Source organism: Hydractinia symbiolongicarpus, chromosome 10, assembly GCF_029227915.1.
Source record: "Hydractinia symbiolongicarpus strain clone_291-10 chromosome 10, HSymV2.1, whole genome shotgun sequence".
NCBI classification, from domain to species: domain Eukaryota; kingdom Metazoa; phylum Cnidaria; class Hydrozoa; order Anthoathecata; family Hydractiniidae; genus Hydractinia; species Hydractinia symbiolongicarpus.
In genome coordinates this window covers 16,841,006-16,866,558 of record NC_079884.1, presented here as the reverse complement: position 1 = coordinate 16,866,558, position 25,553 = coordinate 16,841,006, and the positions used below count along the sequence as shown (strand labels likewise).

General features: G+C 34.0%; 1 protein-coding gene across 6 annotated transcripts in view; it reads left to right on the top strand.

Annotated features, from left to right (window-relative positions):
* The first annotated feature begins 13,134 nt into the window (after positions 1–13,134).
* The window catches only part of LOC130662341 (coiled-coil domain-containing protein 180-like), a 110,533-nt gene continuing 98,114 nt past the window's right edge, over positions 13,135–25,553 (top strand). For 3 of the 6 annotated variants that reach the window (XR_008988987.1, XR_008988988.1, XM_057461186.1), the window contains exons 1-3: positions 13,135–13,335; positions 13,418–13,509; positions 16,207–16,264. Coding sequence is in view for 3 of the 6 variants with exons in the window: in XM_057461186.1 (XP_057317169.1) it covers positions 13,166–13,335; positions 13,418–13,509; positions 16,207–16,264 (320 nt within the window). In the remaining 3 variants the exon portion in view is untranslated. Of the gene's footprint in view, positions 13,346–13,417; positions 13,510–16,206; positions 16,265–25,553 lie in introns of all 6 variants that reach the window. The other 3 variants (XM_057461183.1, XM_057461182.1, XM_057461184.1) reach the window with 2 other exon arrangements.

The following is a 25,553-nucleotide window of genomic DNA, read 5'->3' as shown; positions in this document are numbered from 1 at the left end:
GAGGCCTATAACACACTCTGTAAATTACTTGTTGCACTAGGGTTTCAGCTTAGCCCTGCTAAGTTGGTCCCTCCATGCCAGCAACTTACTTTTCTTGGAATTCTGCTTGACACTGTGTCACTTACCCTTTCTCTTCCACCTGCTAAACTGGATGCATTGAGGGAAGTAGTGTCACATTTTTTAACCAAGCAGAGAGCCTCTAAGAAAGAGTTGCAACGTCTTGCTGGTCGCCTAAATTGGGCTTGTAAAGTCGTGTATGGTGGTAGAACGTTCTTGAGACGTGTCCTGGATCTGATGAACACCTTGTCTTCCTCTGCCTCGAAGTGTCGCTTGACGCTCGAATTTCACAGGGATATAGCTTGGTGGGATCAGTTCTTGGGTGTGTTTAATGGACAATGCGATTTCTATGACCAAAGACCTATTACCAGTCTGCAAACTGATGCTTGCTCTGACGCTGTTGGTGCCTTTTTTGAGGGTGATTGGTTCTATTCTCATCTAAGGGTAGACCATTCCCCTCTTGCCTCTTTGCATATTAATTTTAAGGAAGCCCTGTGTGTAGTTCTTTCTGCTATTCGCTGGGCTCCCACTTGGCAGAACAAAACTATCCATGTCTTCTGCGATAATACTGCTGCTGTTGCTATGCTTAATAAAGGAACTACCCATCACCCTGTTATGATGGACTATTTACGTCAGTTGTTTTGGTTATCGGCTACCTTCAATTTTCGTTTGAAGGCTTTCCATGTAGCTGGTGCTCAGAATGTCCTTGCTGACGACATATCACGTCTTCATTCAAGACAACACTTATTATCATTTTTGCACTTTTTGCAGCTCAACTCACTAACTTCAGTCTGTGATATGGTTGCCATCAATCATATGTCTGCCTATTCATATTATTTTCTCATTGGTAAGTATACCATCTGTGGTAGCTAATTTTTGTATTCTCCTTCCTCTAGAGTTGCCCCCCTTCGTTTCGGAGTTGGTTCACGACGTTGTCCTTTTTCGGCAGGCCACCTATGCTGAGAATACAAAAAAGAGCTATCGCACGCATCGCAAGGCTTATGAATGTTTTTGTAGCCAGATGTCTTCGCCACTTGTGCCTGCCTCCACAGATTTTTTATGCCTATATATTGCCCATCTGGCTAGGTTTTTACTACCACAATCAGTTTGTATGTATCTAAATTTTGTTGGCCTTCTACATCTTGAGATGGGATATGCTAATCCTCTAACCAACAATTGGACACTATCCACAGTTTTAAAAGGTATGAAGCGTATGCTTGGTGTTCCGGCCAAGCCACGTCTTCCTATTACCACTGCTCTTCTTTTTGGTATTCGTTCTCGCCTTAACCTAAATTGTAGCTTTCATGCTTCATTTTGGGCTGTTTGTTTAGTTTCATTTTTTGGTCTGTTCCGTAAGTCACATTTATTGCCGGCATCTTCTACGATATTTAATCCCCTCAAACAACTAGTTCGGTCTGATTTTACTTTTCATGATGACCATATTCTCGTTCTAGTTAGATGGAGTAAGACCATCCAACTGGGACAGCGCACAATTACTGTTCCACTGGTGGCTATTCCTTCTTCTCCTCTTTGTCCAGTTCGGGCTATTTTGCATGCTTTTTCTCTCACTCCAGGTGTTCTGCCTGATGCTCAAGCCTTTTGTTGGCGCAAATCCTCGATGCTACCCAACTCTATATTGACATATCGGACTTTCATGTCCGTTATGAAAAAAGTGTTGACAGAGTTAGGGTGTTCTACCTCCCAATATGGTACCCACTCGTTTCGCCGTGGGGGGGCCACCTTTGCTTTAGAGGCAGGCGTTCCCCTGGATGTCATATCCTTATTGGGGGACTGGAAATCTGATAGTATGTTTCTTTACCTTCACATGCCCCTTGCTCAGCGGTTTTCTGCCCAACGACTTATGGCATCACACCTTGCATGACATATTTTATTTTATTTTATTTTCTACTACTACTTTGGATTTGGACTCTATGTTTTCACATATTTTACGTTGTGAGCTATGCTATGTATATATATATTTTGTTCACGCTTATTAATATTATATAGAGATGTGTTATTACCTTGGCTTTGTTGTTGCTTATATTATATATGTGTTCTACTTTCATTTCATGCTTGTATATATTTTCAGCTATTACTATATATAAATGTTTTGTAACTTTTGTCCTATCTACAGCAATAGAACTGTACTCTACAATGATGAGTTTTTATGTGTGAGTTTAAGTGACTCATAAATATATATTTATGAGTGTTTAAATGCACACATATATAGATCTTCTTCCTACAGTACTCTGGTTTGTATTGCCCATAGTTAGTTCACCATTTACCTATGTGCCTTTTCTGGTCAGCAGCATATTTTTTGGTCAGCAGTCTTGCTAGTATTTAAGCTGCAGTTGCCTCATGGTTTTCCTTTTCAGTTCTAGCAGTTTTTCTTCCTCCTCCCTCCCTGCTGCTATTATATATACCTCTATGTTTTCACATATTTTACGTTGTGAGCTATGCTATGTATATATATATTTTGTTCACGCTTATTAATATTATATAGAGATGTGTTATTACCTTGGCTTTGTTGTTGCTTATATTATATATGTGTTCTACTTTCATTTCATGCTTGTATATATTTTCAGCTATTACTATATATAAATGTTTTGTAACTTTTGTCCTATCTACAGCAATAGAACTGTACTCTACAATGATGAGTTTTTATGTGTGAGTTTAAGTCACCTAAATGTCATTTCACGTCAAAATTTATCCAAAAATTAAAACTGCTTTATTTTCGACAAAAATTGACACAGTTAATAAAAAAAGTATGCTGAAAATGGTCACATCAAAATATTGATTTTTTGTCAACTAATGCCGTTTAAGACCATAAACGTTTCAATCGCAAGACTTTCAACCATGAATGATAGGCTGTGTTTTTTGTTAGCAATTTCTTTTAAAATGTGAGTTTATTATGACGCGTTTCGTTTTGTTTGCGTTTGTTGGAAGATATAATGCCACTGATGTGCTTTATCTTCAGAGGTTCATGCACCAAACCCCTTCGAATGTTTGGCACAATAACACAACGAATTAGCAGGTTTTCATCAAATATTTTGGTAGCGCGCGGAAATTCTTAGAGCCCCCAGGGCTCCTTGTTTTGTATGTGACCTTTTAAGTGATTTAAATTTTATAGGTGAGATGTATTTTGGAATGCTTTTGTAAACTTCTTTCCGAATAATTTTTGCATTTGTCAGATGGTCAGAGCAAGTAATTTTAGTAGATTTAGATTTTAAATGTCACACATATACTGTAGTTGTCGGACACCTTTAATTTTTTTGATCATTTATATAATAATGCAGATTGTAAGATTCGCATTGCTGTATTGTTTGTTTTTTGATGGACGTATATCTGTTACATAAATTAAATGTGAATACAGTGGATTCTTCCACGGGAAACAGCTAGTATATATATATTTTGAGGCCATAGCCCTGCTAAAAATATATGAGGAACAACAAGAATAGTATTTGTCAAGAAAGTTAAAAACATTAAGGCTGAAACGGAATAACTCTTATAAAATACACGGTGTATATCCTAGATAAGAATTTTATAAACTATAAAAAGTAATTTTTCGTTGTTACTGGTTTTGTTTACATCTGTTACGTTACTGTTTGAAATATTCTTCGATTCTTAAATTCGAAAACACTGCATTGTTATCAAGCACGGCATTTTTGCGCAATGGGAGGGTTACTGTATGCAATAGACTAAATATCTTAATTGGTATGATGCATTAGAAACTGTACGTTGTTGAAAGTTTGCAATAACCTTTTTTGTGTGACTTCACGATTTTTTTATTTTTTATTTTTTTTGTTGTACCTGCTTATATTGTTAACGTTTTGGTTTCAACGGGTATAAATATAAAGTAATGCAGACTGTGAGCAACCTTAATCCCAGGGATTTTTCTCTCCTTTTTCCGTCCCGTTATAAAAAGAGACACAGAGCCGGGGTTGAGATGTAAGTTTTAAAAATTCAAATTACCATATGCTGTATGTTTTTGTTTGGTATCCCTTACATGCATTTCATGGAGACATTCAGTGGATTCTTCCACGGGATTTCGGCTAGTATTTATCATATTAGACATGCATTTTTCGGCAACATCAAAGAAAAATGAAGACATCCACTTTGCCTGTCACAGAGACACGGAACTGGCGTATTATTATATAGACTAGTCGATAAAGCCCGTGGAAAAATCCACTGAGGCAGAATAAAAATTTTGATGACGTCAGCAACCCATCCACAAAAAAAAATTAGAACTGTGCTTCCACGTTGCCTCTATTGTGTAGAGCTTAAACTGCTGATCAAGAAAATGTATATGATCATGTGCTTTTGATAAGCGGTTAATGAGATATAAGGGTTTTAAAACTTTGCTGACGTCAGCAATGGCCAGTCAAACCCCCAAAACTTTTATTTAGAAATTTGTATACCTGTTGCCTTCATCGTATAGATCTTGAAACACTGATCAAGAAAATGTATAGTATCCTATGTTTTTGACAAACGCCTAAGGAGATTTAACGGCTTTAAAATTTTGCTGACGTCAGCAAAGTCCCTATCAAAAGATCCAAAAAAAAATTCTTCACAAATTCGTACACCCGTTGCATTCATCGTATAGATCTTGAAACGCTGATCAAGAAAATGTATAGTGTCCTATGTTTTTGACAAACGCCTAAGGAGATTTAAGGGCTTTAAAATTTTGCTGACGTCAGCAAAGTCCCAATCAAAAGTTCCAAAAAAAATATCTTCACAAATTCGTACACCCGTTGCATTCATCATATAGATCTTGAAATGCTGATCAAGAAAATGTATAGGAACGTGCACTTTTGACAAACGGTTGCAGAAATATTGGGATTTGAAGGTTTTGTGATGACGTCATCAACCCGTCCATTCCGAAACGGATTCGGGGATCCAGGTTTGGGAAACTTACCCAAATTGGTCCCAGGTGGTCCCTAGTTACCCACGCAGTGAAAAATCATTGACGTCACCACCTCGTTTCCAAGTTATTTGGCCTCAAAGTTTTAAGTGCACTGTAACGGCTTCATTAATTTAATATAGGATATTGACGTTAAAGTGGTGTTATTGACGTCGCGCCGTACCGTCAGAAAATTTAGCATATTAGACATGCATTTTTCGGTTACTTCAAAGAAAATTTCGGTAAGATTAAAGGAAAATGAACATATCCACTTTGCCTGTTACAGACACACGGAACTGGCGTATTATTATAGAGATAATAGCTTAAGATTTGTATTTTATTCTTACGGAAAACTGTAAATTCTTCAACGGCAAAATAAGAAAAAAAAAATAAAAAAAAAAAAAATAGAACTTTCGCCAAGATTCCGCCCTGACCGGCGAAAATCTCTTATAATAATACGGAGTGTATGTGACGGTCATAGTGGATATCGTCATTTTCCTTTAAAGTCGCTTTGAAGTTGCCGAAAAAAGCATGTCTCAAATGTTAAATTTTATGACGTTACGGCGCGACGTCAATAACACTACTTTAACGTCAATATCCTATATTAAATTAATGAAGCCGTTACAGTGCAACTAAAACTTTGAGGCCAAATAACTTGGAAACGAGGTGGTGACGTCAATGATTTTTCACCGGGTGGGTGGCTAGGGACCACCAGGACCAATTTGGGTAACTTTTCCAAACCTGGGTCCCCAAATCCGTTTCGGAGTGGACGGGTTTATGACGTCATCAAAAAACCTTCAAACCCTAATATCTCTGCAACCGTTTGTCACAACGACATGATCCTATACATTTTCTTGATCAGCGTTTCAAGATCTATACAATGAAGGCAGCAGAAAATCTTTGTTTTCACGGGTCATTCCTGACGCCAGCGAAATTTTTAAACCCTCCTATCTCAATAACCGCTCATCAAATGCACATGATCATATACATTTTCCTGATCAGCCCTTTAAGCTCTCCACAATAGAGGCAATGTGAAAACAAAATTCTAAATTTTTTTTGGTGGTTGAGTTGCTGACGTCATCAAAATTTTTATCCTGCCTTAGTGGATTTTTTTCACGGGCCTTATCGACTAGTCAATCAATAAATAAGTAAAACGGCGGTGCCGGTTCTTTGCTCACGCGGAAAAAAATTTGCATTGGTGATGCATTTGTTTTCAAAGTTACCCCGCCGACCCGCCAAAAGGGCAGCAGAGAAGTGATATAATATAGATACATTTGTGAAATGTGATTTGAATTTTTGCTTCGTTTTATGAAACAGTATTGATTTCACTTCCAAACTGATGTAAGACGTTTAGAAATTACCGTGCCGTTGTAGACATTTTGTTATCATAGTGTAGGAAATTGATTTGGTGTTGCAATTAAATTATTAAATTAGCTAAGCTTTTTTTTTAAGAAAGTAGCAGTAAAGTAATCTATCTAGCTCCTATTAGCTAGCTATCTGGCTACAGAAATGTCACTGGAATAGTCAGGAGCCCCAAGGAATCCTTTCTTCCTAATATCAATATTCAAGAAACAAATCTATTAATATATGGTTTTGACTAAACTATTAGCTAGCTAAATGCTATGCTATCATTATCATTATCATTATTCGTTATCATAAACATTATCTTATCTTATCTATATCAGTTTGGACCACTAGCAACAAATGGAAGTAACTTCCTGATCGAGAAGTACTTCCTGATCGAGAAGTACTTCCTGATCGGGAAGCTTTTAACTGCCTTATCCAGAAGTAACTTCTCGATTGGGAAGCTCAAAATATATAAGTAAAACAGCTTTGCGCATCACTACATATGTTTGTGCAATAAAAAATGTCAATAAGTAAATCAAGCTTTAAATTTTACCCTGGGTTTACCGAGTGAAGATTTTTTTACCGTGGTTGTAAGCTATATTTGAGCATTGCAACAACATGGAGAGCTTAGAAAATAACAATATATTTGCTACTGCCTTTTATAAAACATGGTAACCTTTAATGCAGCTATTTCTTATGGTTATTAGGTGTGTACTTGTAGCCATGATCAATACTTCCCTTCTTGTTAGAATAAAAAAGATGTGAGAAAGCCATTTTTAATAGCATCAAAACTTTTCGATCAGGAAGTTCATTCAACAGGTCCCTATGTTCGTAAATTAATGTATATACTTCCTGATCTGGAAGTTTTTTCCCGATCTGGAAGTAGTTGCCTATTTTTGCTAGTGGCCTGGACTGGCTATCCCTCCAACTTGCCAAAAATGTTGTGAACTCTGTGAGCATTTGCCATAAGGATCAACCAAGTCAGGTGATTTACGCCTAAGTTCTGTGATTGTTTTTTTTTCAATGTAAAACTCTTGAAAAACCTATTTCATGATTAAAATGATTGAAACACTTGCTGACTTGCCTCAGATGTAGCTATAGATGAGTTGCAAATGTTTACAAAGTACCGTATATGCGCACACATCTTTACAAGCAATAAAATAAGGACCACATAAAGGAAATTGACAATTTCCTTTAATTTATAGATTTTGGGAAATAAACGATCTAAAAGGAGCTTTAATTGGTTTTTCTTACCTATCATTTTCTCTTTTTAATACCAGGTTTTAATTATTTTTAAAAGTAAGTTGCTTTTTTAACTTAATTTCTTTGATCGTTATGGTCTGTTCTTTACATTTCTTGCCCGTGTTCATGCGTGCGCATGTTTATTGTTTTCAAAACAACTACGTCATGATGCAACTCATCTATAGGTCTAATGGCTGCCTCAAATATGGCTACTGTAAATAAAGGATTAAGCACCCCATGCCCAATAAGCGCCCCTGTCAAATAAGCACCCCAGGGTTAGGGAAACATTTGTAAATAAGCAGCCTGCGCTAATAACACCCTTTCCTCTAGAAAAGGGGGTGGGGCTTATTTGGATTTGCATGAAAACAATGATTTCTTCTATCACTATAGGGTTTATTAAAATAAAATTATTTGAAAAAAGGTTGTTTACTTATTTTTGATTCATCAAATGTCATTTCAAAGTGAGTATATATATTTTTTCTCGATTTTCTAAATTTCCTCTGATAGAATTGTTGCAATCCTCTTGTCCTTGGTGAAGACCTCAAATTTGGCAGGAGCTACAAGTCCAACTATACTATTTCTTTCTATTTTTTTGTATATACAGTACAGCCTGAATGTAATGTTATACATGTGCATGATAGTTCTCACCTTTAAATGAGCTTTCCGTAGAATCAGAACTTTCGTTTTTATTATATACTAGCCGAAGTCCCATGGAAATATGCACTGAATCTCTCATTGAGTCCATGATGGGTGCCAAATAAAGACATAGAACACAGTAATTATATTTTTTAAAAAAAGTCACAATTTCCATTATTCTATATATATCTATAACTGCTAAAACAAAATGTCCAAAAAAATATGCATGTGCAACAATAAAAAAAATATTAATAAAAGAGAAAAAAGCTCTGGAATTGACGTTGCCCGCAATCTGCATTATATTTATACCAGTTTAAAAATATTAGCAGGTCATGCAACAAAATAAAATAAAGTGAAATAAAAATTCAAAAGGTCCAACATAATCGAAGGTCTGTATAACAACGGTTATGTCAAAAGCTAAATCTGCTAAAACTATATACAGTACAGTCCGAATGTAAGCTACCGCGTACACACTATACAACACCTTTTCCTGCAAGTCGGAAGCCCTTTTATCTTTTGTTTATCATAATTACTTTAATGATCTTAGCATGAGTTATGCTGCGAGTGAATTAACAAAAGCTTTGCGATAAAACAATACTGTAATTATTTTCTCATAACTGCGAGTTTTATTGTTAAAACTTATTTAAAATAAAATCCACTTAGGTATTAGCACGGAGTAAAAATTAATGACTTCTTAACTACGCGAAAGATTAAAATAAATCGCGCATGAATCTATTGTTCTTAAAAAAGTTTTTTTATATCTTTAAGCGTGTTTTTAAAAAATATTATCCTTCTGAACATTTTATTTTGATATTTTTCTAAGCAAAACCTTGAGAATGACTTTTGCAGCATAACTTCGAAAAACAAGTCTTTGAGCATCAAAGTATTTTTAGCTGGTAAAATCGCGGTTTAAAAAATATCCTTTTGAACATTTTATTTGGATATTTTTCTAAGCAAAACGTTGAGAATAACTTTTGCAGCATAACTTTGAAGAACAAGTCTTTGTGCATGAAATTATTTTTAGCTAATAAACTTTCCCATTTACTTTGACAGGTGGTTATGTTTAGACAGTATTACCCTGTTAATGAACAAAAAGAGAAAACAAAATTAAGCAGAAAGGTGCAATTTTAAATAAAAATATACAAGGTTTAAAACATGTAAGAGGTTAAGCAAAAAAAGTTATATATAATGCAGAAGATGTATTGTTATAAATGTTGGTGTCCGGATGCTCTTCCACCTCGTTCTATGACAATCGGCATAACTTTAAAAATGTGATCAATGTATCGATTACACTTTGCGATTGACACTCTTTCCCAAAATGTTTTAATTAGTTCTTCCTTTTTAGATGGTTTAACATGTTTTCGTAGAAAATTTTTGAGCTCCGCCCACATTATTTCGATTGGATTCATATCTGGGGACTTGGACTGAGTGGGCCAGTAGTTTATCTCGTTCTCTTTCATAAAGTTAATCACTTATTTTGACTTGTGTTTGGAGTTGTTGTCCTGAAAGAATCTGTGGTGATCCGGGTACATGTCTTTATAAAGGGAAGCAATGCTTTTTTTAAAATTGTGTCAACGTAAAATTCCTATAAAAAATAAATAAATTATCTTTATAACACCAACCTTGTTCCCTGATCTCTAAAGGTTCAAGGAAGTGTAAGATTAAAAAAATATTCAACTAATATACTTTACGAATTATTCCTGTAAATATCATCATTTTGTTCTTTCTCTTCTGGAAATACCAGCCCATACGTTTATCTTATATGGGTGTTTTACCTTAGGCTTTAACTTTAGCTGAATGATGTTTTTGACGGAAACAAACCCGGGAGTGACGCTCTACCAAATACTAGATTCATCTGTAAAAATGACGTCATTGTAATCTTCGTTGTTGTTGATGCATCACAATGCAAAATTGAGACACAGTTCACAGTTAATTGGACGAATAGCCTGACAATACCTCGGGCCACTCTGCACCCAACCCAGTTTTGCTCTCCAGCGTTTTAAAGTTGTTATTGAGTACTTAATTTTGAATTCTCAATAAAGTAGTTTCTGTAAGTCAGCTGCGCTCAGTTCATCATTATGAACATATGAATGATCTGCAAAATTTAAATGTTCTAAACTTAAGTCTGTTTTTCTCCCCAATTTTTGTTCCCATGAAAGTGTCCTTTTTTGCTGATATTTCTTAAATATTCTTGAAACACCGTGTCGTTTTATTTTAATGCCATCCTCTGAAAGTTTTCGTTATAATAGCCGAAGGTTGATATCCTGACAAACGTAAATTTACAATGCGAGCGCGTGTTTCACTTGACAACTTCTCTACCGTCTGACAACTTGAAAATTATATTTATTAAAAAATAAAATATATATGAACAAGTTTCTGTGCTAATTGTGTATTTAAGATTTAGCGATACCGTATACTTAGCGGTGCTTCAGAAGTGAAAAATGTTATGGAACTTTTCAAAGCAATTGAACGAAAATGATTATTCGTGTACTGCGGAGTTTTAATAAAAGGGCCTGTGTGCAAATTGTAATGTCATTGTTAAAAGATTAAACGAAACCGAATACTTAACGACAGTTACAATATTAAAAAAGGAGTGGCAACGAAATGTATATAGCTAAAAGGCCCGCGTGATAACTATCTCACTTTTGATTTTGTATATAACACGTACACTGAAAAAAAAATTATTTCGACGCATCGAGAAACAACGAGACATGGCTTTTACAGATATTGTTAAAAACAGGCAAAAAAAATTGCAAGTTCTAAATTACGTGTTGGTATACTTTCAAGAAAATAAAAAAACTGCTATTTTGAGAAAGGAGAAGATTGTAGAAGAGGAACTTTTAGGCAATATTTACAAGACAAGAAAGAAATCGAAGTGACAGTAAAAATTTATAACATGCAAGCTAAAGCCAATGACATATATGAAGCTGTGTTATTAGGATTAAGTGGTAAATTTATATCTTGTTATATTCAATTTCTTTTTTTTTTTACTTTCTCATTTATATAACATATATAAATAATAACGTGTAATTACTTTTAGATTCAGGAGTAGAATTAAACAAAATATCAAAGAGAAAACCCGCAGCTCTTGGTCATTGAAGAGGAAGAAGAGATGGATAACTCTACAGAGGAAGATATCGAAGACGAGACACCACATCAAAAAAAATTCAAAATTGAAAAGAAATTAAATTATAAGAAAAGTAAACCTATAGAAAAAAAAGCGGAAGAACTAGAAAATGTGAAAAAAACAAAATTATCAGTTCTAAAAGAAGCAGTAAGTCTAGTCGATGATTACGGGTTTAATAGACAAAAAATTAAGAACTATACTTTCATTTTTTTAAAATTATTTTTAGGCAACATTACAAAAAGTTCTCCAAGGATAAGATAATATTGATCACGCTCGTACAAAAATAACTAACGAGCAAAACGAAAGGACCACAACAGCCACCACCACCACAGTCACAACCACCACTACCACAGTCACAACCACCACAACGACCACAACCATCACAGCCACCACCATCACAAGAAAAACAGTCACACGAACAAAGACAACAACAGCTAGAAGTTGAAGAATTCCAGCCGGAGATACCCAATCATCACAAGGCTCTGCCAACTTTGCACCAACATTTTCCAGTCGCTCGTGTGGAGTTCGTGTAAAGTTTTAAATAGTCACGATTTTTTTAGCTCGCACAATAATTCTTCAATTGAGTCTTCTAATTTGCGTCATAGTTACTTATGCAAGACATCGAAATAGATTATTATAAAGCAACTTGTGTAATGTGAGAAGACCCAAAGCATGTTTAAACAATGTATTTACATATAAATAAAATACACTATTCAAAAATAGTTTAAGTCGTATCACATATGTGGTGTTCTAAACATTTAAAACTTTTTTTTTTAATAAGTATATCCTCTCAGATGGAAAATGTGTCTAATATATGTTGGTAACATTGTTCGTAAAAACTTCAACAATACGTTCCAAAATAAGCGGTTAACCGTGATATTAACCTAATTTTACAGGCTTGAGTATACCACTTTGATCATGAAAAAAAATATTGATAGATATGCGCCGGACAAATGCCGACAAAATGTGTGGAAGGTTAATGTTTATTTTAACTGATAAAATAAGTTTCGATCCCACAAAGTCGTTGTAAAAGGAGATATAAACTTTCTTTGTTTGTTTACAAAATGATATAGCACGGCTTTCGTTTTTAATTATGTATTTGTAATAACATAATTACATATCATGATGAAATTGTAAATCCAGTATATGTACTTACAACTAAACACAAAACTAGAGTTTCAAATGTTAAATATAGGTGTTTTAGAGTATTTTTGTGTTTCAAGAAAAATGCATATGCGGATAATGGTAATTAAATGTCGAAAACTTGATGTTTGTTTTTAAAAAGAGGTGATATTTTGTTGCAGTTTTAACGTGTTTTATCTGTGAAAGATTAAACTCTCTCAACAAAGATTAAAAGCGTTTAGGAGAAAGTAACAAAAACATGTAATCAAAAGTTCAGTTTTTAAAAATATGGCTTTGAGAAAAAATAGCGGAAGTGAATAATAGCTCGTTTAAAAAACTTATGTATAATTTTTTAATTTTCAAAAGTTGTTACTTTAGTTTTTCATTCAGAAATTAACCAACCATAGAACACTGTAATTGTTTACTCAAGGCCAATCATAACTGAGTATTTCAATGTCAAATAATTTATTCACAAAACCGCCAAAGTTTGAATTTAAGTTTCTATACAGACACCTGCTAGAACTTCACGCAGTGTTTCAATAGAATCAAGAGAGTTGTTTCTCCTTCAGTATTCTTTCCTCCAAGTTTTTAAGCTACCCTTTTTCTTGATGATGGGTAATATCGCTCCATATCAGCCCGTCATCGAGAACCAATCAGAATGCCTGAAAAGCTGAATTGTTCACCTGCAAAATCCTGATAGTTTACAACTTTTAATTTTTTATATAGTAATATAAATGACTGCAACAAATAACAAAAATGTCAATGCAAATGCTCTGGCTAATAAAGCACAGATTCCAATTGTACATAAATCCAGCGCTGTTGATGGTATATTAACAAAAAGACAAAAAGGATGGGTGGAGGGAGCAAGTAACGACATATACACAGAGAACCCTGTTATTTATAGGTTTGAGATAGTGCGTAAATGTTTTTATTATAGTATACCTAAGTACTTATTTTATGTAACTGTATTTTTTTTATTATTTTAGACACTGTAGACATCAGAAGGAAAAAGAACAGGATGTGTTTGCTAGTAAAAAACAAAGAAAAAACATAAATGGGTTATTATCGGAAAATTTAGGTTTGTGCAGTATGCTATTGTTTAATACATAACCAACCAATAAGCAAATAGTTCTGAAGTGGTAAATTTTTAGGGATCATTTAGTGGGGTTTTTTTAAGGTGGCAGTAACCCTTTTAAAATCCAAGGAACAAAATTCCCATAATTAAGCATGGAGAAAATATAGCTAATGAAACAGGACGGTTAATTTCGAATTAGCAGCAACAAGTCATCAAATTGGTTGTTTTAATATTAGCATTGTGCATTGTAAATTTGTCAAAGTTCGTTTGTCGAAGTGCATTTTAAAACACAAGCAGATAAAAAATCATGAGGCCGTAGTAAGTTGGAGCTTGAAAAAGTTATTTTTTTTATTTGGAGATTTCTGCTCAGCATTTTTTTCAGGGCGTCTTTAATACTGTTAAATGATAGTAAAAATTCAATCTTTAAGCTCAATTTTTTAAAATGAAAAATATTTGAGAAAAAAAATCCTTATTTGATTCAATTTTCAAATTAAAAAGTCTGTAAAAACAGAAAAATAAAATATAAGATGCAAAAAAGGTTGAATGATGGATAAACACAAAATAAAACACCAACATGTACCAGTGTACGGCTTTTCAAAAAGACACTGCAATTTTGTCTACCGTATATTCCAGTATATAACCCGCACATCGTATAACCCGCAGCTCAGATTTTTTAGGGAGTTATAAACTAGATGCTATCAGATAGCCCGCACCTTCGTATAACCCGCATAAAATTTCAATTGATGTGTTTTACTTACCCGCACCTTTGCATAATCCGCATCGTGTAAAGAAAAAAATTCAACCCCAAACACGAGAACCGAGTGTCTGAACATGAACTAGCGACTCTCTCAGTCTTAACTTCCTTGTCTCCGATTCCTGAATTAATAATGAATTAAAATTAGTTTGACAATGCTGTTTTCCTTTTATTTGTAAACATTAGTTTCAGCCAATAATAACTCTTGGTTCCTGGGATTAGACAAGCAAACAAATAAAAAAAACACCATGCTATCAGGTTATAAATGTAAAGTAAAATCTCTTTTTTTATGTATAAGTTTATTTGGCATAAAAATAAACAACATAATAATTATCACGGATTGTCTGTAACAGCGATGTACGGAACGTTCTTTTCTAATGTTTATAGAATTTTGTTATCTATTTACGTCTCAGCAATCACAGTGTGCGTGATAAAATGAATGGTGGCAATGAGGAGGAGATAGTTGCGTATGTCTTATCAATTGTATTTTATATTTATTTTTGATATTTCAGTGGCCACCTGTTGCTCGAAGGTAGCGAAGATAAAAAAAAGAAAATTATTATCTATACTTTAATTTTAACATTTTTCAATATTTTTAACAGGAATTAATAATTAAGTCCTGGGCACTAGGTTGTAAAATACGTGTCAATTAAACCTAAATATGATACCTGCTATATTGCTCTATTACCAAAAGCAAATCATTTCAATGTGCTCAATGTGATTGCAAAGATATAAATAGATTAGAATTACATTAAACACAAAAGAAAAATGATCTCCAGAATTGTGTTTTAGAGAGAGCTCGTAATATTAGCGCCGGCAAGCAAAATAAAATTTAAAGCAATTTCACTGTGTGAAAAAAATTAAATCATGTGGTTGAAGTAAGATTACGTAGATATAGGATCGTGCATGCAGTTATATTTCATCTCGTTGGTACTATTTTCTTCATTGAATGTATAAACTTTAAATTTCACATTAAATGACAGAAAATATAAAACTTATCAAATAACCCGCACCACATTATGACCCGCACCACATTATAACCCGCACCAAAAGTGAAAGTCGTAAAAATCAACTTAAAATCAACTCGTGGGTTATACACGGAAAATACGGTACCATTTTCCTTGAAGAATTTTGCTTGAAGAAACTCAAAACTCCTAAAGGGGTATATTTTTTTGAGTTTAGGCACAAGGTATGTTACAGAAAAATATTGGTTGTTCGTTACCGTAAAATAATTTTTTTAATCAAAACTTATTTTTATTCAAAATGGTGGCTGCGAATTGAGTGTGTGGCTGCCGTGATCTACAATGCAAAGTCTCTGGAAAGGTTGTTTTAGTCGATCTGGGAATACAAAATCTGAAAATTTGCCTCTCTAAACTCAATCTTACAATAAAAACGGTAGTAGATAAATCCTGGAATAATCCCTGCTGCCGAATTAAAAAATTAGATAATAAGTCAAAATAATTTTTGTATGTGTTAGGTCTATATTTTCAAGATAGACACTAAGTAATTAATGCAGCTGTTTGGACTGCTAAAAAGGGTTACTACCACCTTAAAGTGTTAATTATTATATTATTGTATTTTAAGATTTTAATAAAATTGAGTTGCTATAAACTTTCATCAACAAGAATTCTTATCTCGATAAGCAACTGTTTTGCAACTTTTAGTGCTGAAATTATCAAAAATTGTGCTGTGAGGGCTTGGCTAAATTTTAGTTGCTTGAGAAAAGCGTGTGTTTGACAGTTATTTGTAGTTAAAATCGCTTAGGCATCATCTAAAGTTTAATGCGAAAGAGGTGTGTCTGTTTTCATGAAAAAGTGGTAAAAAGTTTGTTGCTAAGCAGTACAGTAATATTGTTGAGTTGGATTAGAACATGCAGAAGTTTAACAGAATTTTTCAATGATGTTCGTCATATGCATAATCAAACTTATTTACCTGGTATTTAATAGATGAGCAAAGAAGTTATGGTGGTATTATTGAAAAAATACAAGAGATTCGAAAAGACAGGTTTAGTAAATTTACTATTTTTTATTGCATAATCAAAGTTTGGTAAAGTCAAAATCCGCAGTTTGCAAATCAAAATGATGTTGTCTTTGCAAATCATTCTACAAAGAAATGTTAAAATTCCATTTTTTCATCAATTTTACATCCTTTAACAATGGATTAATGGCAAGTGGCCTACAGACCATTTTGTGCAATGTTTGCGTTTGCACGCGCAAGCCCAAATACCCCACACACACACACGCCCCCCCCACACACACACCCACACGCCCCCACACGCACAGATTTGTTTAGGAGTGCGATTAATTGCACATGCAAATCTTTGTTTTCTTTATGTCTGCGATAGCTTTCTGAAATTATCGAAATTACAAAAAAAACGAAATATGAAGTCAGAGAATGATTTAAGAAGGCTTTGTAACCCTCATCATTAACTTAAATCTTTTTCATGTACGTAGAAAACCGCTTAGTCAAAATGCATATTTTTATAAATTTGCTATATAATTTTTTTAATTTAGAGAGATCTAACAAAGTTAAAATAGAAAAATAAATAAATTAATAACGAGAAAGCAAGAGATGCCATATATTTAAAGTTTTCTTGGCATAAAAGAAACAAAATAATGAATTATTATAGGTCGTCTGTAATAACGATGTACAGAAGATTGTTTTCTCATGTTTTTGTAATTTTGTTATCTATTTTCATCTTACCAATCATAGTGCGCATAATAAAATGAGTTACAGTAATGTGTCTTATTAATTGTATTTTTTTCACATTTTTTTTCACATTTTTTTCACATTTTTTGTGGCCACCTGTTGTTTGAAAGTAGCGAATATAAAAAAGAAAAGATAGAATGAATACCATTCGAACTAAATTGTAACACTTTTTACTGTTTTTAACAGAATTTATCAATTTAGTCCTGTGAAATACATGTCAATAACACCTTAAATGATACCTGCCATATTGCTCTATTACCAGTAGCAAATCATTTCAAAGATATGAATAGATTAGAATAACATTCAACACAAAAGAAAAATTGAACTCCAGAATCATGTTTTAGAGTTAGTGAGAAAAACGAATTTTGTCAGGGTGGCCACAAGTCATGGAATTTCTGGAAATCATGGAAAAGTCATGGAATTTTATTTGGTCTGGAAAAAGTCATGAATCCGAAAAGATTGTGTGGCTTTTCTAACTAATCTGATATTGAAGCTACAAGAGAGAAGTCCCTTGAAGTATCTTATCGTTCGATGCTCCTCCTCATTATCACCAGTCAATATGGTACAGAACCAACAGAAAGCTACAAGTCAGTTTATGTCTCTGGTTGAAAAGCTTCATCAGGTTGATCATGTGTTGCCTTCTGTGGCAGATTCGGCAAAAGAAGAGCTTGAGAAATTCTTGTCATAGCTCGACGCACCTACTAAGGAAGAGTTTGTGCAATTTGATTTCAGCAAATCAAGAGTGGATGAATTCCTAAGGCCGTATTTCAAAGATCAAAAAGCGTTATAGGCCATCTGTAAAGTGATCTTCACATTATCACACAGTCAATCTGCTGTTGAACAGGGATTTAGTATCAATAAGGAACTGTTGATTGAGAATCTTCAAGAGAAATCTATTGTTAGCCAAAGAGTTGTATATGACCACCTACAATCATCCAATGTGGATTTGCATGAGTATCAATTGTGTTGAAAAGTTGTAAAGTTGCCAGACACGGAACACATCTGGAAGACCAAAAAAGAAAAGTCAACGAAGACAAGAAATCAAACAAACGAAAATCAATAACAGACGAATCAATAATGTTAAAAACTATAAGAAAAGATTAATCTCATCCATCAATGCACTGAACACGGATATTGAAGGACTCTGCTACAAAGCTGAGGAATCTGAGAACATGGACTTTTTAGTTAAAGCAAATGCTTTTAGAAGGAAGGTCACCGAAAAGAAAGCTAACATAGCCAAACTAGATAAAGCTGTGGAGAAGCTAAGGATCTTCAGAAAGAAAAGTAACGTCAATGCTCACAGACTCTATATAGGATATTAGTTGATATTTGTTGTTTTTCTAGTCAATTTTTTTTAAAGTTCTGATTTTATATGAATATTCTGTATGAATATATATGTTCTTTATATTTTGACACAATTTTGTTGTTGTTTTGTACTTGTACTTTTTTCAGCAAAGTTGTTCTCTAAATAATGAAATTTATGGTTTGTTTGATAATTGATTAATTTAGGGGTTTAATTTTTCTTAACGGTTTTGGTCATGAAAAAGTCATAGAAAAGTCATGGAATTTCTTTTACCAAATTCTGTGGCCACCCTGTTTGTTCTTACTTTTGCTTCTTGAAAATTTAATTTTTTAAGATCTCACACGCACCGCACACACGGAATTATTGAGGCGCGCGATTCATTGCACACCTACCTAAAATCTTATGAAATGGCCGGGCCTACAGTACTCTCCAAGACTGCAGTTTCAAAGAGGTTTTCTTCTTTCCAGTCTCTTAATCCAAACCCTGTATGTATATGCAGCATATAACTATTTTTAGTTCAAAGTTAAAAAAATAACAAGAATTTGTGGACAGTTCAGTATTAATTTTTTTAAACCTTTTGAAATACCATGTTGCTAAAACTATGTTTAGATTTACATTTATGGTTTTAATTGAGATCAACTTAGCCCTGTGAATTTATGTTGGCCTCTCGACATTGCTGACCTGAAAGCAGAACTACATCAATTCAAGGACAGCTTTTTCATGCTGCCCTATGTGTGTGCCAAGGATGGCATGCCCGAAAAACTTCTTTATAACGAAGAACTGACCTGTGGAAAAATATTTTGCTTTGTCGGATTGCTTCAGAATGTTTTTTATCACCTTCCTAATAGCAGGAAACTTTAAAAACGGTCTGTATATTGCAACATAGGTAGTGCGATACACAAAGTTTTCTGTAATTATAACTTTAAAAATGAACGCCACTGTCGCTGATCGAAGAAAAATTATGTAATAAAATAACGTCGCAATCGAAAAAAACTCTCAGAAGGAGTGTTTATATTTATTGATGAACAAAGCTTTTTATTTTTCAAACAAAACATAAATTTGAAAACGAAAGCATGCTGGTTCGTAAAAAAGTAGTTATAAATTAAAAAATTTCCTGCTTTAGATTTAAAACAAACTCTGACAACGAAGTGTCACTTCTGTTTTTAAAACTATTGCATCTTAGAAGCAACAAGAAAGGTTTGCCAAAATTGGAACAGAAACATTTGTAAAAGGATCACCTGTTATAAAAAAGAATAATTTTGCTGATCATATATACAAAAATTAGAAACTCACGCGTCGACTGCGATTCGTTTATCTTAGCAGCAAACACAAAAAGGAAATGATTGTGGTTACAACAAACACAAAAAGAAAATGAATGTGGTTCCTCTTTGTTGTTGTCAACACCTACAGGAGTGCCCAAGCAAACTATGTTAATGCCGTTTGGGCAAAGCAAGGGTTAATCCAGGAAATTACTTTGGACATTAGTAATCCCTTTAATTCTCTTTTAACTTTTTCAGGAAACGAGAAACTCGATTTGTTTGTATCAAACAGTTAATATTTTAACGTGAACCTACAAGATCTAGAACTGTTACCACCACATTTTTTCCTTATCCATCATTATTCATCTCTCTATTTTGGGCGCCCAAATTAGATGTTCCCAAAATCAGTAATATATCCATATCACAGGTTGAGCTGGGAAATGGTTAAATGTACCACATTGCAGATATGGAAATGGTCAATTACTTGGCGAAAAGTAGTCTGATAAATCATTTACTAAGCGGTTGAACTCTGTCACTGTTCGTTATTCACTACGAAACCCACTTTATTAAAAAGCGTCACCGTCAACAAAATAATTTGATCGTGAACTAAATAAATTGACCCTCAACAACATAAATTGACTAAGAACAAAATAAATTGACTGAAAACGAAGTAAATTGTCTGTATTTAAGTTCCCGTTAATGTTTCTTGTTAACAGTTAATTTATAACTTGGGAATCTTTTACGTAAATCTTAACTGTTAATTTAATTGATTGAGTGTGGTTAATAAATATTGTAAACTGCCATTTTGCTTGTCTAGTTCTAAAAAGTTATGATCTGTAAGCAGCGCATGGTGCTCTTTTAAATAATAATGACAAGTAAATAGTTTTATCCTTAAACATAGTAGTGATAAAACGGTCTACAAAACCTGATACATATTCTAATTTTATTTTAGGTTGTACTTTGTAACAAGTTTGAAGTGTCGGCAGTGTTATTGCAATAAACAACAATGTTGATAAAAGTACAAATAGTTTGAAGTTGCAATGAATGTTAGTTCTCAAGTAGACAAGACACTTTAAAATAGCCAATACAACCTTATTTAACAGTGGTAAACGCAATTTTTAAAATATTACAAGTTTAACACTATTGTCAACTAACAATTTGTTGATAAAACACCAGCAGAAAAAGCTAATTGTTTCTTGAGATGTTCATCTACCCTGGGCAACAGAATATTGTTTTTAAAACTGACGAACAAAATACATTCACTATTTACAGCAGTTACTAAATGAAGGGATGCTTCTTCCATTCAGAATATCTTTGTGTAACTTTGGCAGTTCAGTAGAATATCCCGCTTTCATAATCTTGACAGAAAGAATAAAACATTTCTACAACAACTAATTCACCATTCACAGTGATCCAACCAACAGATTTTCCAAACTTGTAATTGATAAACACAATATCACCAACATGATAAACAAAATCATCAGACATAAGCTCCTCGTTAGAATCTGGTTGATTGTGGGATAGCACTATAAGAAAAAATAATAAGATAACGGATAAAAGTATCAAAAACTTCTTGTTTTTTATCAGTAAAATCAATTTTAATATCATTTTTCTGTAGTTTACTTAACTGAATAGTTTTGCCAATGAGTTATTCGATGATTATGCCTGTAGAAATGAATTTATATTCCGTTGTAGACTTTTAAATTCAGTATAGCTGGTTATGTAATGTCTAAAACTGCTGGGACAACTTTTTGCCATAATCTACCAACTAGAAAACTTAAAAAAATAAACATTAGGAATTAGAAGTATAAGATACAAGGTTACCTTCACATTGAAAGTTTCTGTTTATTATATCAGATACAGTGTTGTCTCATTCGTGCAAATGCGTAAATTTGCCCAAGAATCGGGAGTAAATGACCCAGTCCAAAATCTGGATAATTTTAAAAACAATGTAGGACAGAAAAATTTTTCAGGCTATTTTGGTAACATTCAACTTTTTTCTTGGTATAATTGTACCTAAAATATAGTTTTTAAACCTTGTTGAAACTTTGTAGTTGAAGGATCACTATTTTGAAAGCACAAAATGGTGAACAGATTGTTCTCCTAATGTGTAAAAGTTGTTTCACTATAATACGTTATGTGAAATTTTTAACAGTGTTACAGGTAACAGTTGCACTTGACCCATCCCCCTTTCCATCCATGATGCCACTTATAAAATCTACTATTCGTTCTCCTCCTCCTTCAAGCGTTACATAATGATTAAATATTCTTTTCTTGCAGTGTGAAATATTTATTAATCCAGAAAAATGTAAAATTACTTGGATGGTTTCCATAATACACTCTTCAGTTTTGTGACGATTCAAGGAACGTAGAGTGATCCAGGAGTCCATTCTCTCAAATGGATACATCCAACTTAAATAAATTAGTGTATTATCCTTGAATAAAAAAAAACATTAAAAAACATACACGTTCTCAAAAAACCTAAGTAATTTTTTTTTAAAGATTGACACAAAGTCAATTCTTGGATTATTAAAACTGGAATATATCTTGGAGGATTAATTTTTAAAACACACTTCGCAGAACTAAAAACCTAACTAAAAATCTTTTTAAGATAGTTAGTTAAGGTAGCTTACTTTTTTTTGCTTAAAGGGATCCCGAGGTGCCGACACAAGTTTATTTTATTTGAGAATATGGACCATTTAATTCATAAATTCGTTGTTTATTTTACTTGAATTTGTAAGATTACCTAATACTGTTCTTCAAAAGTTTGTCCTTCGCTCGCTTCCTTCGCTTCGGCTGTGTTCGCCATTGCTCCTTCTCCAACTGTTTTCAAAATAGATAAGAACTTAGTGACATACTTTCGTGCAACCACGACACTTATTCTGCAAAATATGCTCACTTTTATAACTTTCCAGCTCATTTCTAAATGGTGTGTATGCTAAAAAGGTTGTAAACATGCCCCACTGTTGTGCTCATAAATGCAACAACCAGTCAGATAATAATGATAAAGTATCGTATCATAAATTTCCCGTGGACCCTAAATTAGCGCAAGTGTGGACCGTGAAGATCAAACGGACATTCCTACCGAAGAATAAGTTCCTTTGTTCAGAGCATTTTATCGAAGATGGTTTTGATAAATCTTTCGAGTTCCAGCAAAAGCATGCTCAACAACAGAGCGAAGAAAATGGGAAAGAGCCATCGCGCAAAAAGATAATTCGAAAACTGGTACCAGGGACTGTACCAACATTGTTTGCCTATGTTGAAAAGAAATCAAGTAGAGAAACATCCTCAAAGAGATCAGAAGCTAAGCAACGCTCTGAGGTATTTTGTGCTTCCCTTTTTGGATAACAACTTCTTCACCAGGCTCTTCTGAAAAACAATTTCAAACTAGCAATTAATATGAATGTAATATTTTTCTTTTGAATAACTGTCATGCCTAATATAATTAGATATAAGAGTCTGAAAAATATAACTTCGTTTCCAGGCCTAAAAGTCCTAGTTCTAAAAACGACAGTGTTACTACTTTCAAGTTTTGAATATATTTTTACATTTCTGAATTCCAGATTATGAAAAATCTATTGAAAGAGCATAAGTCCAACAAGGATTCATCGTATGACCACAATATACCAGAAATGTTACCAAGTGACGATTTTATTGATATGCAAACATTTCGAACAACGAATGAAATGTCAACTCAAACGGAAGTTACATATAACACAGCTGGTACACAAATTGAAACAAAATATTTTCGAGAAGCAAGTACTCTCACTAAAATCAGAAACTTCAGAAGTGTCAGATCACAGACAAAAAAATTCAAAAAAGACAGCTCCTCAAAGTGTACACAATTTCCGGCACCAAAGAGAGGTCTGAAGGTGGTTAGTGAGAAACATGACAACGTGACAATTGAAGAGAACATTTCTGAGGTGGTGCTTGAGAGTTCGGTTGACGTTGGTGTAGGTGAAGATTGTGATGTTAGAGACGTTGTGAGTGACAATAATATATATTGCGATGGTGTAAATGATGAATCAGGAGATGTAAATGATGAATCGGGAGTTGTAAATGATGAATTGGGAGATGTAAATGATGAATTGGGAGTTGTAAATGATGAATCGGGAGTTGTATATGATGAATTAGATGACGAGGTGATGAGTTCGAGTGACGAAGAGGTTGTCAATGGTAATGATAGTGATTATGTTCCAGACAAAAATATGTCGGAATCTGAAGTATCCCAAAGTGAAAGTGTTGGTTGGAAGGAGAAAATTAGTGAAGAGCGTGTATTCTTAGTGTATGAGAGTCAGTTGTTTGAATTGTTACGGCGTTGTCCTAGGTGTGGTGGTCCTGTAGATCGTTCTGATATAAAAGAAGTCGAAAATACTGGTTCCCAAGTACATTTGAAATTTCAATGCTTCAATGAATGTGATACTGAATGGAAAAGCCAACCGACAGTTGGTTCAATGAATGGATTGGGCAACTTATTTATCGCTACATCAATTGCATTTTCTGGTGTGCCATTTACGAAGATTTCAAGATTTGCGTGGTTAATCAATTTGAAATTTATATCTGACAGCGTGTACTATCAGATAAAACGTGATTACATCCTACCTGTAGTTCGACAGAAATGGAACAGGGAGCGGAAGCGCATGATAGAACTTTTGAATTCGCGTGAAGTAGTTGTTCTTGTTGGCGATGGAAGATGTGACAGTCCTGGAGATTCCGCGAAATATTGTAATTATACATTCATGGAAACACAGACTGGAAAAGTAATTGACATTGTGGTTGTACCGGTGACTGAAGTTAAGAACTCTAATGCAATGGAAAAAGAAGGATTTATTCAAATTTTACGAGAGCTTCAAAATAAGGACGTTAATATAGACATAGTGGTAACTGATAAACATACACAAATTCGCAAACTTATGAGAGTGAACCCTGAATTTAATGCGATCACACATCAATTTGATCCATGGCACGTTGACAAAAATATAAATAAAAAAATTAACAAGATTGTCATGAAAGTCATGAAAGTTTGATTGAGTGGGTACCATCGATTGTCAACCATTTCTGGTGGACTGTGACAACGTTTATAATTTATCACACGGTCAATAAACACCAATGGCTGGGGTGCAAGCGATTCAAAAAGTGTGAACACGATCCGCTAACAAAAGAGGAGCAGGCTAGTAAAAAATGGCTGACAGAAGGTTCTCTTGCGCATCAGTATTTAGTTGCATTGGTGAGGGATAAGAAGTTCAAAAACGATATGAAATATCTGACGGAAGTGGTTCAAACGTTGATGTGTTCAATAACCTGTTGTTGAAGTATATTCCTAAGCAGTACCATTTTGAGCATGATCATATGGTTATGGGCGCTTACTTGGCTGCTCTGGATAATAACTTCAACTGCATGAGGTCTCAAGCTGTCATTCAATCGGGAGAGCAAATTGGAAAGCTACGTTATAAAATTGCATGGCGAAAACCAACCAAAAAGTTGATTGCTCGAACCGTGTATGAAAAAAAGCGGTATGATTATTTGAAGGTCATGATGATGGGAGCATATAAGCAAGCTGCTAAAGGTGAAAAACACAGATCAAGAAAACGAGTCATGGCACCAAAAGAAAGAGAAAGTAGGGATGACATTATTGAAAAGAAGAAAAAAATGGCTCGGTTTAAAAAATAGATGTTGTTGTTTTGAAACAAAAGGACGCCTTAAAAAATGTGGAGGCTTAGGTTCCAGGTTGTAAAAATTTATATTCATATATAAACACTGTTCAGTGGCTGCCTTATATTATTGCTAGAGTTCGCTCTTCATTCTTCATCATTTGCCATGTATTCCCATGCCTCGATTACTTCAGATAGCCCATCAGCACCCTCGTCGTCTCCATCAAAATTTACGTAGATCTCATTCGCTTCAGGAAACGTTTCTCTTATCTTTGATACAACACAGGCCGGGATGATTCTTCGAACGTATCTTCCAAGTTTCGTATAGACGAACCAGGAAAATTGGCGATATGCAGCGTATCGATATGTGC